Source organism: Malania oleifera, chromosome 8 (genome assembly GCF_029873635.1).
Source record: "Malania oleifera isolate guangnan ecotype guangnan chromosome 8, ASM2987363v1, whole genome shotgun sequence".
Lineage (NCBI taxonomy): Eukaryota > Viridiplantae > Streptophyta > Magnoliopsida > Santalales > Ximeniaceae > Malania > Malania oleifera.
Window position 1 is genome coordinate 32,775,929 of NC_080424.1, and position 17,629 is coordinate 32,793,557.

General features: G+C 38.3%; 1 protein-coding gene across 2 annotated transcripts in view; it reads left to right on the plus strand.

Annotated features, from left to right (window-relative positions):
* The window catches only part of LOC131162940 (agamous-like MADS-box protein AGL11), a 63,281-nt gene that overhangs the window by 41,831 nt on the left and 3,821 nt on the right, over positions 1 to 17,629 (plus strand). For both annotated transcript variants that reach the window (XM_058119568.1, XM_058119569.1), the window contains exons 4-5: positions 5,208 to 5,269; positions 6,211 to 6,310. In XM_058119568.1, the coding sequence (XP_057975551.1) occupies positions 5,208 to 5,269; positions 6,211 to 6,310 (162 nt within the window). The remainder of the gene's footprint in view (positions 1 to 5,207; positions 5,270 to 6,210; positions 6,311 to 17,629) is intronic.

The following is a 17,629-nucleotide window of genomic DNA, read 5'->3' on the forward strand; positions in this document are numbered from 1 at the left end:
TGGACAAGAAACCAAACAATTGCACTGATCCTTGTTTGTGATTAAAGGAGAAGAACTAGACAAGGGTTGTTATGTTTAATTAATTAGTTTACTATATGTCTTTAGTTTAATTAGTACAGAATTATGTGTATTCGGGGCTTGTTTGTAATATTTGTGTATTTCAGAGTTATGTTTGTAATTTCATCCAGCTTTAGGGGTAAATACGTAATTTCATGTATTAGTTGCTCTTTTATAAATAGTGTGTAAAAGCCATGTAGAAATTAACAAACAAATAAACAAAACCAAGCCTTAGTCCCACTAGGTGGGGTCAGCTATATGAATCCTTTTTCGCCAATTTATGCAATCATGGACCATTTCTTTTGATAGATTCAAGGATATTAAATCCTTAGTCACTATCTCTTTCCAAGGTATTTTAGGTCTACTCATACCCTATCTACTACCCCCCCACAGTATCTAAGTCACTCTTCCTCACGGGTGCACTATGTGGCCTACATTGTAAGCGTCCATACTATCTGAGTTGTCCCTTCCTTATCTTATCTTCTATAGGAGCTACACCTAACTTACCACGAATATGTTCATTCCTTAATTTATCTTTCAATGTTATACCACTCATCCATCTAAGCATTCTCATCTCAGAAACTTTTACTTTTTGGATATTATGTTTCTTCGTTGCCCAACATTCCGTTCCATATAACATAGTTGGTCTTATAGTTGTCCTATAAAACTTATCTTTCAATTTTAAGGGTATTCTACGATCAAAGAGCACACTTGAAGCACTTCTCCATTTTTCCCAACCTGCTTTAACTCTATGCATTACATCATCTTTGATTTCTCATTCAACTTGCATAATAGATCCAAGGTATCGAAATTTACAAGTGTTATTTATTTCTTCATCATCAAGTTTAACTTTGTCTCCAATATTCCGCCTATCATTACCAAAATTACATTTCATATATTCTATCTTATTTCTACTTATCCTAAAGCATCTAGATTCCAAAATTTCTCTCCATAATTCTAACTCAACCTCTACTCCGTCCCTAGTTTCGTCAATTAATACAATATCATCTGCAAACAACATACACCAAGGGACCTCCTTTTGAATACTCTTAGTCAATTGGTCCATCACTAAAGCAAAAAGATAAGGACTCAAAGCAGATCCTTGATGTACACCTATGGTGATTGAAAATTCTCTAGTTTCTCCATCTATAGTCCTTACACACTAGTCATTACTCCATCGTACATATCTTTAATGACATCGGTATACCTACTACATACACCCTTTTTTTCTAAAACCCACCATAGAACTTCCCTAGATATCCTATCATATGCTTTCTCAGGGTCAATAAATATCATATGCAAGTCCCTCTTCTTTTCCCTAAATTTTTCCATTAATCTTCTTAAAAGATAAATAGCTTCTGTGGCAGATCTCCCAGGCATAAAACCAAATTGATTTTCTGAGACCTTCGTTTCTAACCTTAATCTTTGTTCAACTACCCTTTCCTATAGTTTCATCGTATGACTCATAAGTTTAATTCCGCGATAGTTATTACAATTTTGAATATCTCCTTTATTTTTGTATATAGGTATTAAAGTGATTTTCCTCCATTTCATCTGGCATTTTCTTAGTTTTTACAATTGTATTAAATAAATTAGCTAACCATATAATTCCGTTATCACCTAAGCATTTCTAAACTTCAATGGGGATGTTATCTGATCCCATAGCTTTCCCATTTTTCATCTTTTTTAGTGCAAACTTAACTTCATTAAATAAATTTCATATTTTTAGTTTTTTCCCCATTTGACAATTCTAAGTTTAAGTCTTCTATTTGGTTTTCATTAAACAACTTACTAATGTAACTTCACCATCTTTCTTTAATGTCTTCGTCCTTAACCAAGACAATATCATCCTCACTTTTTATATGTTTTACATTTCTTAAGTCCTTACTCTTCCTTTCTCTAGCTTTAGCAAGTTTAAATATATCTTTTTCCCCTTATTTTGTACCTAATCTATCATACAAACTATTAAATAATCTATATTTAGCTTCACTAACGGCCTTTTTTGCATCTTTTCTTGCTTCCGTATATTTTTCAAAGTTATCTCTATTTCTACATTTTTGCCACGTTTTATACCAAATTCTTCTTATCTTTATGCTTTTTTGTACATCTTTATCCCACCACCAACTCTCTTTGCTATTCAAGAATTTTCTTCTTGATTCACCTAAAATCTCTTTTGTTATCTTTTTAATAGAGCTAGCGAATCTATTCCAAAGAGTATTTGTATCTATCTCCTATGGTTCGATCCCCATCTTTGATCATTTTATCTTTAAATTTTATTATATTTTCTCCTTTTAGGTTCCACCATTTAGTTCTCTTACACTAGTTTATTTTATCTTTTTTCTTCCATTTTTTTATACACATATCTAACACTAAGACTCTATGTTGTGTGATTAGGCTTTCACTTGGAATAACTTTACAATCCTTGCATGATAAACGATCAACCGTCCTAGTAAAAAAATCTATTTGACTTCTATTTTGTCCACTTTTAAAGGCTATTAAGTGTTCTTCTCTTTTCTTAAAGCAAGTATTCATTATACTTAAATCATATGACATAGCGAAGTCTAAGATCATCTCCCCAGACTCATTTTTGTCACCATATCCATATCCTTTATGTATCCTCACATAATTTTTATTATCTCTTCCAATGTGTCCATTCAAATCTCCTCCTATAAATATTTTCTCAATCCCTGGTATGCCTTGTGTAATACATTAATACTATCCATATCTTCCCAAAATTGTCTGTTAAGATTTTCTGCTAAGCCAACTTGAGGAGCATAAGCACTAATGATATTTATTATCTCTTGTCCTAATACCATCTTGATTTTTATAATTCTATCCCCTACTCTAGTTACATCCACAACGCTATCTTTTAAGTTTTTGTCTATAATAATGCCTACTCCATTGTTATGTTTTTCTTTTTGCAGTGTACCAAAGTTTAAATCTTGATTTATCAATTTCTCTAACTTTCTCCCCCACCCACTTAGTTTCTTGAAGGCAAATTATATTAATTCTTCTTCTGATCATTGTATCCACAATTTCCATGCTTTTACCTGTAAGTGTCCCTATATTCCAAGTTGCTAATCTAATTCTAGTTTCTTGAACTAACATCTTTACCTACCCACGTCTAGAATGATGCAGGAACCCTCGCATATTTGACACCGTACCTGGGCGCCGACACGGCGTGTCGCTTCGGAGCGACGACCTAGCCCACCCTCGCCCACTTTTCGCTACACCCAGGTGGTTCAAGTGCAATGCGTCACTCGTAGGGGATGCCCCAGCAAATATTCGGTAAGGATTCATATCATAGTGATCTAACAAATTTTACGCTGACTGTCAGCTACCTAACCCAACCCTCCTCCTTTACCCGGGCTTGGGACTGGCTGTGTGTGAAAAAATTTGAACATTAAGTGCATCACAGGTGAAGTTGCCATGTAGAAGTTGGCTGATGAATTTGAATTGAATTGAATGCGTGATTCCCCCTTGTATCGCCTCTCTCCTCTTCCTTCTTTCTTCTTCCCCATTCTTCTCTTCTTATCTCTCATGGATGCAGATCCTCGATGCTGTTCCACATGAAGTTGCCACTATTTTATACAAATTGGTCAACCATAAATGTGGTTGAAGTGCCAAAATATTTTGCAGACGCATCACCGTCTTAGCTAGCATGTCAAACATTGGTTGATATACCATAGTAGCTCAGTCCAATTTAATTGACCAACCTATATATAGTGGTGTTTATGTACTAGATTAAAAGATTAGCAATCAAATTGACGAGTTCACTATAGTTGATTGTTTTTTATGTAAATCATTTCTTTGGTCCTGCTTTGCTGCCATATAATTATTCTAGCGTCCCTTTCTCTCTTTCTGAAAGCCCATACCTTCTATTTTTAGGGTTCCTCCATTTTAAAATGTTGATTTTTGAAGGAAATTTCTGGCTCCAAATTTGTTCCTGGAGATCCAGACATTCCATTTTTAGCCTCAACAGAACCCATGAGCATGTAAAGGAAAAGACTAACAATCTACCTTAAATCTTGGAGAAATGAAGAGGGTTTTCATTTGAATGCTCTAATAATTATAGCTTCCCCATCAATACTGGTAGAGCAAAGCTAAATGTTCTATTGCTTGAGGTTGATACTTGATGCTGTGGCAAAACTGAAAGAAATGAGACTGACAAGGTTTGGCTCAAAATTATATTGGGTGTTGGCATGCTGTAGGAGGCCAGAGAGAGAGACAGAACTATGACATATTGTATCACTTGCATCAGGATATGTAGGAGACTTTGTTTTTATGATGAAGCTTACAGTAACTTGCATTTATTAGATATAAGAAAAAGCAAGCGTTTTAACTGTCAACTGATGTAGCTTTATTGCTGATTCATAAAACTTTGAGCACCTATCATATCTTGCATGTTTTTTTAAAAGAAAACCTACTAGGCCATTAAAAATTGCTTTTTTGACATGATTCTCAAGAACATAATTTTGAAAGTAGTTATACCACTAGAATAATTCTTGGAATTTTTTTCTTTCTAGCAGTTGTATTGTTCAATGTATAGATTTAATATTTCTCTATTACATAAATATTCAAGTCACAGAAACAGTCTCTCTGAATGTGGAGGTAAGGCTCAATAGTGCCCTCACTAGAACCAAAATATTGTGTGGAGTCTTTGTGCATTGGGACCTAGGTTTCACATTATTGCACAAATATTCACCTAGTTAAGATACAGCTTGAGGAATCTATTGTCAATGTGATAATTCATCAACTATATTAATTGATTTATTATATAGAGGAAATTAGAGGACCATGTGGCTAAATCTTTATGCTGACAATGCTCGTAAATCCGCCAGCAATGCTGATCTTCGTCTTAAAACACTTTTTCCATCTCATCCATGACAAGCACTACAATTAAATCATCATGATTTAGTTTAGCTCACATATGTAAAATTGTAACTACTATGCATGTTTACCATTTTTCTTGCAGTGACAATAATAAGTAGTTTTTTTTTTTCTTGGCACAATAATTAGTAATTGAGCTCAACAGTTCTCCTTTTATTTGATGGATGTACATTGAAGTATATGAACCTAACTAAAATATTTTCGTTCTCTACTGTTTACTTTTTTCTAATTTTTTTTTTTTGTGTAATGGGCAACTATAGTACTATCGACAAGAATCAGCAAAGCTGCACCAACAAATACAAATGCTGGAGAATCATAACAGGTAATTTCCAACACATTAATATTTCTGTGTGGAGGTAATAAGCTCCTCAACAAATATCAAATAGAAGAAATATCAAGCATGAACGTTAAAATTGACGTTTTATGAACTGTGATACCTAGGATCATCCTAGAAGACCCCAGGTTAAAAATTTTATTCTGCTTCAGTTGTTTTGGTGGTTCAGGTGTTCAAGAGAATTCAGCCACATTTCATCAAATGGCTTTCTAATAGCTGTAAATTCCTTTTTCCTAGTTTGTTCATGCTTTGAGTTGCAGGGGAAGGGGTTTATCTCTTGCTGGCAGGTTATGAGGGTATTTTTTTTTTATTTTTCTTTAGGCTTTCCCATTTTGAGGCTGCATCATTTTTTTTTTTCCTTTTCCCTCTTTCCTCCATTCAGACACCCACTGCCTGTGATTTTCAGGTCTTCTTTATTACATTCTTATCCCTTCATCTAACAATATTTCAATTGTTATTTTCAAAAGGAAAAATCTCCCCAAAGTCATGTTCCCCTATGCACGGAGGCATTAAGTACTCCCATGTATGCACAGAGGCATTCATGTGCACACAAACACAGAGAAATTATTCCATAAATTTGATTCACAAATTAAACCCTCACCATGAAATAGGGCATTGGAAGGTGCTTGATCTCTTATTTCTTTCACTATGCCCCACTACTACCAGGCAATATAATGCAGCTATTGCTAGTAACAATTTGGATTGATCAAAACCTCTTTGAAAATTGAAATATATATATACATAGGTTCAAATAATGATAATAAATGTGTATATTAGTTCAATTCCTTCTTAGATTTAGATGGCATGATTCATTTTCATATGTGTATCGCATTTTTGTAGTGAAGGATGATGATTAAAACTAAACTTTACCATTTATAGTTTAGCACTCGAAAGGTATATCTACTCATACTTTTCTCATTTGCTCAAAGGCATTTGACGGGTGATTGCTTGGATTCCCTAACCCCAAAGGAGCTAAAGCAATTGGAGAATAGACTTGAAAGAGGCATCACAAGAATCCGATCAAAGAAGGTAATAAATGCTAAGAGAAAAAAAATCAAGTTATTTCTTGAAGTGCATGTTTTCATAAGAGCTGTGGTGATTTACAATTTGTAGTCTCTTCAAATGTCAATAATTATTTAATTAGGCTTGTGTTAATTGGGTTGTGGTTACTTTTGTAGAATCACAGTCAACCTTTTTCTTTGGACAAAGGATCCATGGTAGCTTCATAGAACCAATGAAGCACTTCTACCCTATGGGACACATGCGTACACTTGTGTCACGGTTCGACTATTTTCACACCCTTGTAAAGGGCCGTGCGGCGCTAGCTAAAGCACTCTTGCTTAACTAGCCAACCTATTGTTTACCAACATTCATCTACGAAACACTTTCATTAGCATTCATTCAAATAGCAGCAGAAACAATAATCAATTCATGAAAGTCGTGGCAAGCAAGCAGCAAACATTGAAGCAAACATAATTCATTAACAACACCTCCATTGACATCATGTGTTTAGCAAGGGAGGCAAGTAGGCTAAACACGTTGACAATAGCTAGTGAGTTTTACAATGACTAACGAACACTCACCCTCCCCTAAAGAGCTTTCTAGGCTATTCTCACTCTGGCACTAGGAAACATCAAAGTGACCGAGGAGTCATACTGCCTTATTTGGCATACAATGAAATAAATACTGGAAAATAACCCTACACTAGTATTTATATGATGAAAACTCATCCCAAACACACGAGACAAGCGGTCACAGGCAAGCATAATGCGGTTGACGTCCTCGTAGACTTTGACGCTAGGTACACTTCAACTTTGTCCACGAACGGTTGCATATCTTCCGCAAAAACCCAGCTAATTTCTTCATCACCAAGGCCTTTCCACTCCACTAAGAACTCCTACTGCTTCTTCCTTGAGGATATGAACTCTCTGTCTGCAAGGATATCTTCAACTTCACGTCTGTCAGGTTGAACTGTACTCACTTCTGCTCTGGTTGACTGACTTCTGCTTGGATCGTCGGTGTCGGCGTTGTACGGCTTGAGGCAGCTGACGTGAAACACAGGATACACTTTCATCCAAATCGGAGGGTCGATTTTGTAGGAGACCTTCCCGACTTTGGCCAAGATGGGGACTGGTCTTTTATATTTGCGAAGTAGTCTCCTATCTTGTCCTCATAATGACCTGACCTGTTCAAGATTGAGCTTAACAAGCACCAAGTCACCTATGTTGAAGTGTTGCGGTCTTTTCCCCTAATTTGCCCAGTTCTTCATCCGCTTAGTAGCTTCCTCCAAGTAGGTTCGGGCAATCTCAGCATTCTATCTCCATTCTCTAGTGAAAATGTACGCCCTGGGACTCTTTCCTCTGTACGGCTCATCCACTGTGTGAGGTAACAGCGGCTGCTGGCCTGTAACAAGCTCAAAAGGACTCTTGTTGGTTGTTGAGTGAAACAGAATTGAGCCACATCAAGTAGTTGCACCCAATTCTTCTGGTTTGCGTTGATGAAATGGCGCAAGTACTCTTCTAGTAGCCCATTGAATCTTTCCGTCTGTCCATCTGTCTGTGGGTGATAACTTGAAGAGATTTCAAGTTGTGAACCGAGGATTCTGAAAAGTTCTGTCCAGAATTTGCCGGTGAATCTTGAGTCTCGGTCACTAACAATGTCTTGGGGAACACCCCAATATTTCACAATATTCTTGAAAAACAATTGTATTGTCTCCTCCGCCGAACAGTACTTTGGTGCAGCTATGAATGTACCATACTTCGAAAATCTGTCTATAATAACAAGTATAGACCCTACAACTCCCACTTTGGGTAGGTTGGTGACTTTCCCATAGTTTGGACGCTATTGGTAGGGGCTCCAACAACCCTACAATTTTCCTCCGCTCCACCTTGTCTTGTTGGCAAGTGAGATAAGTTCAGGTATAATCAACCACATCATCACGCATGTGTGGCCAATAGTACCCCTGCTTGAATTAGGCCAAAGTGCGCTGCCATCTTGGATGTTCGGCCCACATGGTATCATGACATTCCTTCAACAATGTCTTCCTCAAATCACCAGCTCATGGCACAAAGAGCCGCTTACCATGTGTCATCAACAATCCATCTTCCATCTAGAACTTTCGTGCTTTCCCTTCTTCGATGAGCTTCATTAAGTTCTGCGCAATTGGATCTTTGGCAAAGTTCTCCTTGATGCGCTCTCGCATCGTTGCAGTAACAGTACTCAAAGTCAAATGTGCTACCATTTGTAAGGCCGCCAGCTCGGCCTTCCTACTCAGTGCATCCACGACTTGGTTCAATCGCCCCACCTTGTGCTCAAAGGAAAAATCAAATTCTGCCAAGAATTCCTGCCATCGGCCCTGCTTGGGTGTCAACTTTGGCTGTGTGAAGAAATGGCTAAAACCTGAGTTATCTATTTTCACCACAAACCTTGACCCAAGTAAGTAATGCCTCCACACATGAAGACAATGTATCATCGCTAGCATCTCCTTCTCTTGAGCTGTGTACTTCCGCTCTGCTTCACTAAGCTTATGGCTTTCGTACACAACAGGATGTCCCTCCTGTAACAAGACTCGTCCAAGGGCAAAGCCTGATGCATCTGTCTGTACCTTAAGGGGTTTCATGACATCCGAAAGAGCAAGTACCGGATCTTTCATCATGGCACCCTTCAAGTCATCAAAGGCTCCCTGGCACTTCTCTGTCCAGTTCAACCCATGACCCTTCTTTAGTTGTTCTGTCATAGGAGCCGTTCTCTGTGAATACCCCTCTACGAACTCCCTATAGTAGTTGGCAAGGCCAAGAAAGGAACACAGCTCCTTCACTGTCGTTGGGATCTTCCATTCTTGAATTGCCCTTACCTTCTCCATAACCATCTTGATATGACCTTATTCAATCACATAACCAAGGAATTTGATGCTCCGTTGAGCGAAAGAACACTTCTCTTTCTTCACATACAGACTATTCCCCTTCAGTCTATCTAACACCTTCCGTAGATGCTCTTTATATTCCTCCAGAGTGGAACTGTAGACAATAATATCATCCAGGTACACCACGACAAACTTGTCAAGGTACTCACGAAAAACCTGGTTCCTCAAGGTACAAAATGTTGCAAGAGCATTTGTCAACCCAAATGGCATCACCAAGAATTCATATGCCCCATACCGTGTCACACAAGTAGTCTTTGGCTCATCCCCATCAGCAATCCCACCTGATAGTAGCCTGACCTCAAGTCAAGTTTAGTGAAGTACTTGGCATGACTCAACTGATCCAATAAATCAACAATCAACGGAATAGGATACTTGTTGCGCACTGTCACCTTGTTAAACGCGCGGTAGTCTACACACATCCGCAGACTCCCATCATGTTTCTTTTGAAACAGCACCGGTGCTCCGAATGGTGCTTTGGAAGGGCGAACATATCCCGCGTCCAATTACTCATCAAGTTGCTTCCTCAATTCTGCTAGCTCTGGAGGCGCCATCTGATATGGCCCTTTTGCAGGTGGTTTCACTCTTGGAAACAGCTCGATCTCATGCTCCACAGTCCATTGTGAAGGCAAATTGTGAGGTAGCTTATCCGACAACACCTCCTTGTACTCATCCAACACCGCTTGGATGGTCGTAGGCTCCAGCTCTTGGCCTACTTCTTTGTCTACCACCACCGTGGCTAGACGTGTCTGCTCACCCTGACCCAATCTCTTATTGAGTTGTATGGCTGAAAAGGACTTCCTGTCGTCTCCTTTCATCACAACGACTTGCACCATGCACGAGTGATCTCTCATCAGACACAGGGAACCAGCCGAAGGCATCAGCACTGCCCTCGTCGCCCTTAGGAACTCCATTCCTAGAATGACTAGAAAGTCATCCAATGGCACCGCTATGAAATTCACATAACCTTTCCACTGTCCAAGCTTCACAGTCACTTGCTTGGCTACTCCCAAAGTAGGCTGGGCTACAGAGTTAACTGCTTTCATGTGTCCTGTATCCTTCTTTAAGGATAAGTTGAGTCTCCATGCTTCCAACTGCAAAACAAAATTATGAGTAGCCCCCGTATCCACCATAGCGCAGGTACTCTTCCCATTTACCCTCTAGTCCACAAACATTAACCCTTTTGCTTGTGTAACTGTCGATGCTTTTGCCTGCTTTTCCAATGCGTTCACCAGCCGCATTGAACCCACCTCCGGGGCATCATCCTCTTCCTCCTCGCTTTCCACCACTTTCCCGAAGTGGAAGCTTGTAAGGCATTGAGTAATTCCTTGTGTTGACACTCACTCACTCTATGAAGTCCCTCCACACAAGTAGCATGAAAATTTACTCTTCCCCTTTCCATTGGGTGTGTTGAACCCTTGAGACAACGAAGCTTCCTTTAAGGTTGATGATTTAGAGTCGGCTCCCCCACTCTTGGGTTTGCCTTTCTTGAAAGACTTTCCACCGTTTCCCTCTCTGCCAAACCGTTTAGATGAAGCAGTATCATCACCAGCGTAGTCAGTCAAGCGTTCTACAGCAGCTTGTGCAGTAGACAAGTTTTGAACCCTTTGCCTATGAAGTTCAGTTCTTGCTCACGGTTTCATCCCCTCTAGAAAATAGAACAACTTGTCCTTCTCCAACATATCCCGAATATCCAACATCAAAGCAGAAAATTGTTTCACATATTCCTTAATCAACCCCGTATGCTTGAAATCTCTCAGTTTTCTCCTTGCATTATACTCAACATTATCAGGAAAGAATTGGGCCTTGAGCTCTCTCTTCAAGTCTGCCCAACTGTCGATTACACAGTGTCCAGTTTCAATCTCTTGGTACTTGGTACGCCACCACAGTTTGGCATCACCAACCAAGTAAATGGTCGTCGTATTCACCTTTGCCTATTTTGAGGCCATCCTCACAGCGCGAGAGTATTGCTCCACATTAAACAAGAGTTCTCCAACTCCTTGGCATCCCGGGCACCCCCATACGTCCTGAGTTCTAGTACCTTGGTCTTGCTAACTCCCGGAGTGTTGGAGTTTCCCATAGCAAAAACCATCTGATTCAGCTTTACATCTAGATCCACCATCCGAGATTGCAAAGTTTCCACTGTATGGCGAAAGTCCTCTAACATCTCACCTAGCAAACTTTCTTGATGCTTTTATGATCCCATCACTTCATCAACAAGTTCTCTTATCTGGGCCACCTCCGCAGCCACAGTATTGGTTGTTGCCTCAACCTATGCTTCCAGCACGCTGATCCTCTCAGCATTGTTTGGTGCCATGGTCACTTATCAAAACTTTCCAAATCCCACAACGAAGGTAACTGAATTCTCGTAGCAACTGAGCCTTGGGCTCTGATACCAAGTGTCATGGTCTGACTATTTTCACACCCTTGTGAAGGGTCATGCGGCGCTTGCTAAAGCACTCTTGCTTAACTAGCCAGCCTATCGTTTACCAACATTCATCCACGAAACACTTTCATTAGCATTCATTCAAATAGCAGCAGAAACATCAATTCATGAAAGTCGTGGCAAGCAAGTAGCAAACATTGAAGCAAACATAATTCATTAACAACACCTCTGTTGACATCATGTGTTTAGCGAGGGAGGCTAGTAGGCTAAACACGTTGACAATAGCTAGTGAGTTTTACAATGACTAATGAACACTCACCCTCCCCTAAAGAGCTTTCTAGGCTATTCTCACTCTGGCACTAGGAAACATCAAAGTGACCGAGGAGTCATACTGCCTTATTTGGCATACAATGAAATAAATACTGGAAAATAACCCTACACTAGCATTTACATGATGGAAACCCATCCCAAACACACGAGGCAAGTGGTCACAGGCAAGCATAATGCCCTGAACAAGCTTAGCTCGTGACAACTCACATGTACCTCCCCTATTGTTACCTTCATCATTATAAAAAAAAATTGCATCACCCCTAGCAACTAGAACAAAGCCAAACTACCACAACAACAAAAATCCCTACACTTTACATCACTATCCATAGGAGGCGTACCAGACAAAGATATTTATAGTAACAAACCAGCAAAAGGATGATAAAGTATTGCAAGCCATGCCACAACCCACTTGGAGCAAATGATTAGATGGGGAGGGGGTGCAACCTTTGAGACAGCCCAATGTTTGACAAATCACTCCACAATCCAATTGTCACCTTTTCTAATTCTTTTTCTAGTTAAACCATTTTTACATTCCAAAACTTAAGGTCTCTTATTTCCACCATCAACCAAACAACACTTGTTATCTTCTGGAGCTGCTAATGCAGCATGTTGGCTGCTCAATATGCTAAATACTGCTCTTCCTTTCACATTTGAAACTATCCTATGTTCAAGATCAAGCCTCACCCAAATACTAGTTAACACACTTGAGTCTTGTACCCCTCCTTGTCCAACCCCCTAGCCACACCCAAAGGCGCTATGGAGAAGTCATTTTCATGAACAGAGTCAGCACCTTCAAAATAAGATGTAGCAACCTGTTATATCAGAGGCAAATAATTGGGGGAACAAAATATCATCCATTGTGGGCTCGAAATATTACATCTCCACTTGGTCATTTTTTTGTTGGCTAGTAGTTGTACCACAGTACCATTCTGCTCTTGATGTTAAATGCATGAATCCTAATTCTATGCAATACACATTCAAAACATCGACTTTTGACCCCCTAGATACCAAGCACTAAATCCAAGTGGACACATAATATTTCAAACCCAAAATGGATGATATTTTGTTTTCCTAGTTATTTGCCTCTGATATAGCAAGTTACAACATCTTATTTTGAAGATTGTCGACCCTATTTATGAAAAGCACTTTTCTATATACCAAGTACCCCGTATCTTTTTTCATGCCATTAACCTCACACTACATTCTTCCACATTTGAGAACTACCATCACCACTATTCTCCTTAGAGATTTGTAACTCGAGAATCACCGTCAAAGTTTCAAGAAACTTCTTTTGATCTCTATGTACTTGTCCAGGACAAACTGACTAACATTTTCCATACTATTTTATTCCAATTTGAAGAAATTTCCCTCTCTCCCTAATAATTTTTTTCCCCGATTTAGAAGGCACAAAAAGAAATTACCACAAAACAATTTGGCTATTAAGGACCATACTCTTTATGATTTGTATCCTATGCAAGAAGGGAATGGAATTGGCCTTTATAATTGTACATAGTCGTTGTCGACATATCCCAGAGCGGACCATGCATGGAGGAATGGCGATCTCGATAAATGAGAAATGTTTGATAATTGAGGAGGTGTCAATGTATGCAGTAAAAGTGTAGAGGAACAATGGTGACTGCGAGAAATGGGATCCATAAAGTCCAAGGAGTCGCCATTTACCATTTATTTTTTATAGGTATGGTTAGATCACCTAATTCATTCTGATTGATTGGTCTTTAAGTCAAACCTAAGGCCAAAGGAACGGTAGTTAAGGTCTGCGTCACCAGAATCAAGTTCAGCAGTCAGTGATGCGAGGGAAAGGTACCAGCACCCCCTACACATTTGTTCATCAAATAATACATGATTAGTCTAAGATTGCCTTCAAATTCAACTGATCAAGACTTTATTTCTTTCATTTTATTCATTTACAAAGCCTTTAACTATTGGATAGCCCTATGAAAGACAAAAACTATCCTCACCTAAGGATCTCCAAGGTGTGCGAAGACACAACCCCAACAATCCCCCATGAGGATTAATTTATTGTGCTCTTCTTATTTTAAACGTCTCATTTACCTAACCTTTAGATATTGGGAAGCCTTGCATTAGACAAAATCCCCACCCACCTCCAATTTCTCAAAGGTATGCAAAGACATAACCCCCAATACTAGAGGAAAATTCATTATGGATGTTGGTTTATTCGGATCAAAATAGCATACTAACACACAAAGACAAAAGAGACGCAAAAAAACATGATAAACTAACACACAGAATACATATATATGAGTAGACATGCAACACACTATGCAAACATGCACATAATCACATATACAAACATACATGCATGGCATACACGAATGGTGCACGCAAAATTTAGAGAGTTTAATATAATCACCATCAAGTGAACCTAAAGTGATTCTGCTAAACCCTCTGCCCCTCAAGAGATGATTGAGGACTAAATAAACTCATTTCATTAGGCCCCTTATAGGGGTGGTGCACATGCACACACAAGCAAATGAGTACATGCAATCATGTAGCCAAACATCAAGAAACACACTCAAACATGCAAGAAAAGCCACTAAAAGTCAAAATACATTGAAAAATGATTATAAAAAAAAAAAAAAACATACAAGAAATATCCTACAAATTTTCCTAAATTTTTCTCTATTTTTTAGAATTTTTATACAATTTTTAATGATTTTTAAAGGAATTATCAGGAATTTTTCTTAATTTTTCTACATTTTTTAGTGATTCTTATCAAACTAATAAAGCACTAACACGTGGCATGGCCATGTGTCAACCACCGGACGTATCTTCCCCTCTTTCTTTTCCCTGTTCATGTACGTAAAAGGTTAAACGGCCTCCATCACTGCAGTAAGGCCAGCTCACACCGCTGCCGCAGATGGCCAACAACTAGCCGACGTCGTCAGTTGCTGCTAACTCACCAAAGATCATCTTTGGCTATTTTTTTTGTTTTTTCTCTCTCTACTCTCTTTCATCCATTACTCTCTATCTCTACTCTTCTTTGGCTATTTTTTTTGTTTTTTCTCTCTCTACTCTCTTTCATCCATTACTCTCTATCTCTACTCTTTCAACTCTGTTTTTTTTTTTTTGTTTTTTTTTATTTTATTTTCTCTGCAATTTGTGTCTCTCTGTATCTTCCTTCCTCTTCCCCCCCCCCCCCCACCCTCCCGCCCTCTCTCCTCAACAATTCATTGCTCTCTCTCCTCTGCTCTCTCATCTCTTTCTCTCCTCTTCTTCTGTCTCTCATCTACTCTCGTGCTCTGTTTCTAATTTTCATGCTCTGACTTTTAATTCTAAACTCTTTTTTTTTTCATTTTCTTCCTAAAATTTAGTTCTCAACTAACAAATAAAACTCACCCTATGTTTAATTCACTTGTCCATTCTAACTTCAAATTAGACAGATAACACACTCAAAATTCGGTTCTAATTTTGAAACTTGTCACATGCCTGATCACTTTTAATTAGATTTCCAAATTTACATACCTTGATGTACTTAGTTTCATTTCTGATTTTTCTCAAATCATTAAATGGGCTTTATTTACGCATATATCAATCAGATTATTTCTTCCTAAAAAAACAGCATGTTTGTCAATTTTGGAAAAAATATATTGAAAAATCTGACTTCAAAAACATAGTATCCCATTCAAATACCTTCAAACTCTCCTGCTTTGATCGCATTCACTAACCAACAGGCATTAATTTTAGTATAATGTAGAATTTAGAGAGCTAAATGGCTGAACTGACTAAAAAAATTAGATGGAACCTGAATCCGAGATCCTCTATCTTCACCTTTAATCTTCAGACTTTCCTATGTTCAGCACTCTGGATTCTTTAATCTGCTCTTTCAAGCTTCATCCCTAATTCTCTGATTCTCCTATATTAGCTACTGCTCTCTGCTGCCTTATCTTTCCATTCTCTACTTTTGTTGTCTTCTTGCAGCTTTGATTTCTTCTTCTTCTTCAATAACCTTCCAGTTTCTTTGATGGAAATCGAGAATGATTAAAATAGAATTAAGGGGGAGAGGAGAGAGTCTAATGTGTAGAGTCCTTTGAAATGCAGTGCCACCCCCCCCCCCCCCACCCCCCCAATTCTTTTGAACGGTTCATGCCCCTTAAATAGCTTCCCATTTTTCCTCTTTATTTGATTATTTTGTTTTCCAAATATTTTGCAATTGGTTGGAAGAAATCTCCAAATTAACACTTATTTTACAATTATTTTTGTGTTGGTTTTGATTGAAAAAGGGAGATGGTGCCATGTGGCAAAGGTTTAGAGGAAATATGCCATGGTTAAAGGGAGAGGATAAAGTGTGGGGGAGTGCATGGGAGTTTGGGTGTGAGCTCAAGGGAATAAATTCTATGTGTGCATGTGTGCATGATTAGTTAGTGAAATGGGAGGTTAGGGAGTGTGACTGTGTGATTTAAAGACATTTGGGTGATTAAATGTGCTAAAAATGAAATTGAGTGAAATTGGGGATAGTATGTGAATTGTATGTGTGAAATTGTGTGAATTCTGGGCATATAGTGTGTGAATTGGACATTAATTTGGTGAATATGGTGTTAATTGGTGTCAATGCACGAGTTTGGTTTCAAATTGAGTTTAAAAGGCAGGCTTGGCAAGGGGTTTGATTTTTGGGATTCAAGGTTTGATTGAGCTCAATTTGAAAGATTGAAGTTCAATTGGGCCTTAATTTTTTAAATCAAGGTTTATTTTGACCCTAATTTTGCAATAAAATGGTCAATTGAGCCCTAATTCCAAAATTGAAGAATTTTATAGCTTAACTGATTCTTAATTTGAAGAATTAAATTGAATTTGATGAAAGTGAAGTTATGTGGTTTGAGTTTGATGCTTGTGTGAACTTTCCATGTTTTTGTGCTTTGTGTGTAGGTTTTATGATTCAAATTTGATGACTTCATGCATGTTATGCAAATGAAAATGCCATGAAGGTGGAGTTTAATGATTTTGTGTTGGTTTTATGATGTTTAGCTAGAATATGGATGTTTTGAGTTTTGAAAATGACATTTGAGAAAGTGAAGATGTAACACATGCAAACTTTCGAGAACAACACCCCTTTATCTTTTTTATTTTTGTAAAAATGGGAGGATAAGTGAAGAGAGTGAAGCTTTAAGGGAAGCTGAGTATGGAAAGACTCTAAAAGAAGTTGAGAAACCATTAAATTAAGGGGAGGGGGGAGAGGGGAAAAGTAAGGGGAGAAAAGAAGATCTTTTCTTTGTATTTATGCTCAATGGAGGACATTTTTTGGTTTTCTAATTTCTTAAAGACTTAAATGAAAACAAGTAAGGGAGTTTTAAAAGCTTTTATTCAATCGAAAGGGAACTAATCTACTAGAAAGGAAAATGATGCAAAAATGCAAAGAAAATTCAATGAAAATAGCCAAGAGGCCCGATTTCAAGAAAACGGGCTCACAAACCCCTAAACAATGGGTATGGAGACCCTAACTGGTGTCCTTGAGGGCTCAAAGTAGGCTTAGACAAAATTAGATGTGTACAATCGCCATATAATTTTCATTTCTTTTCTCTCCTCATCCATTCCATTCTAGCATACCAAACATTGGAGTTACAATATGTACCTAGGAAAGGAATGGACTCGAGTTTCTCATTTGATTTCTTAATATTTTTCAATCTCATTTCATTCCACGAACTAAATATGACCTAAAAATCTTAGCCTACTCTTT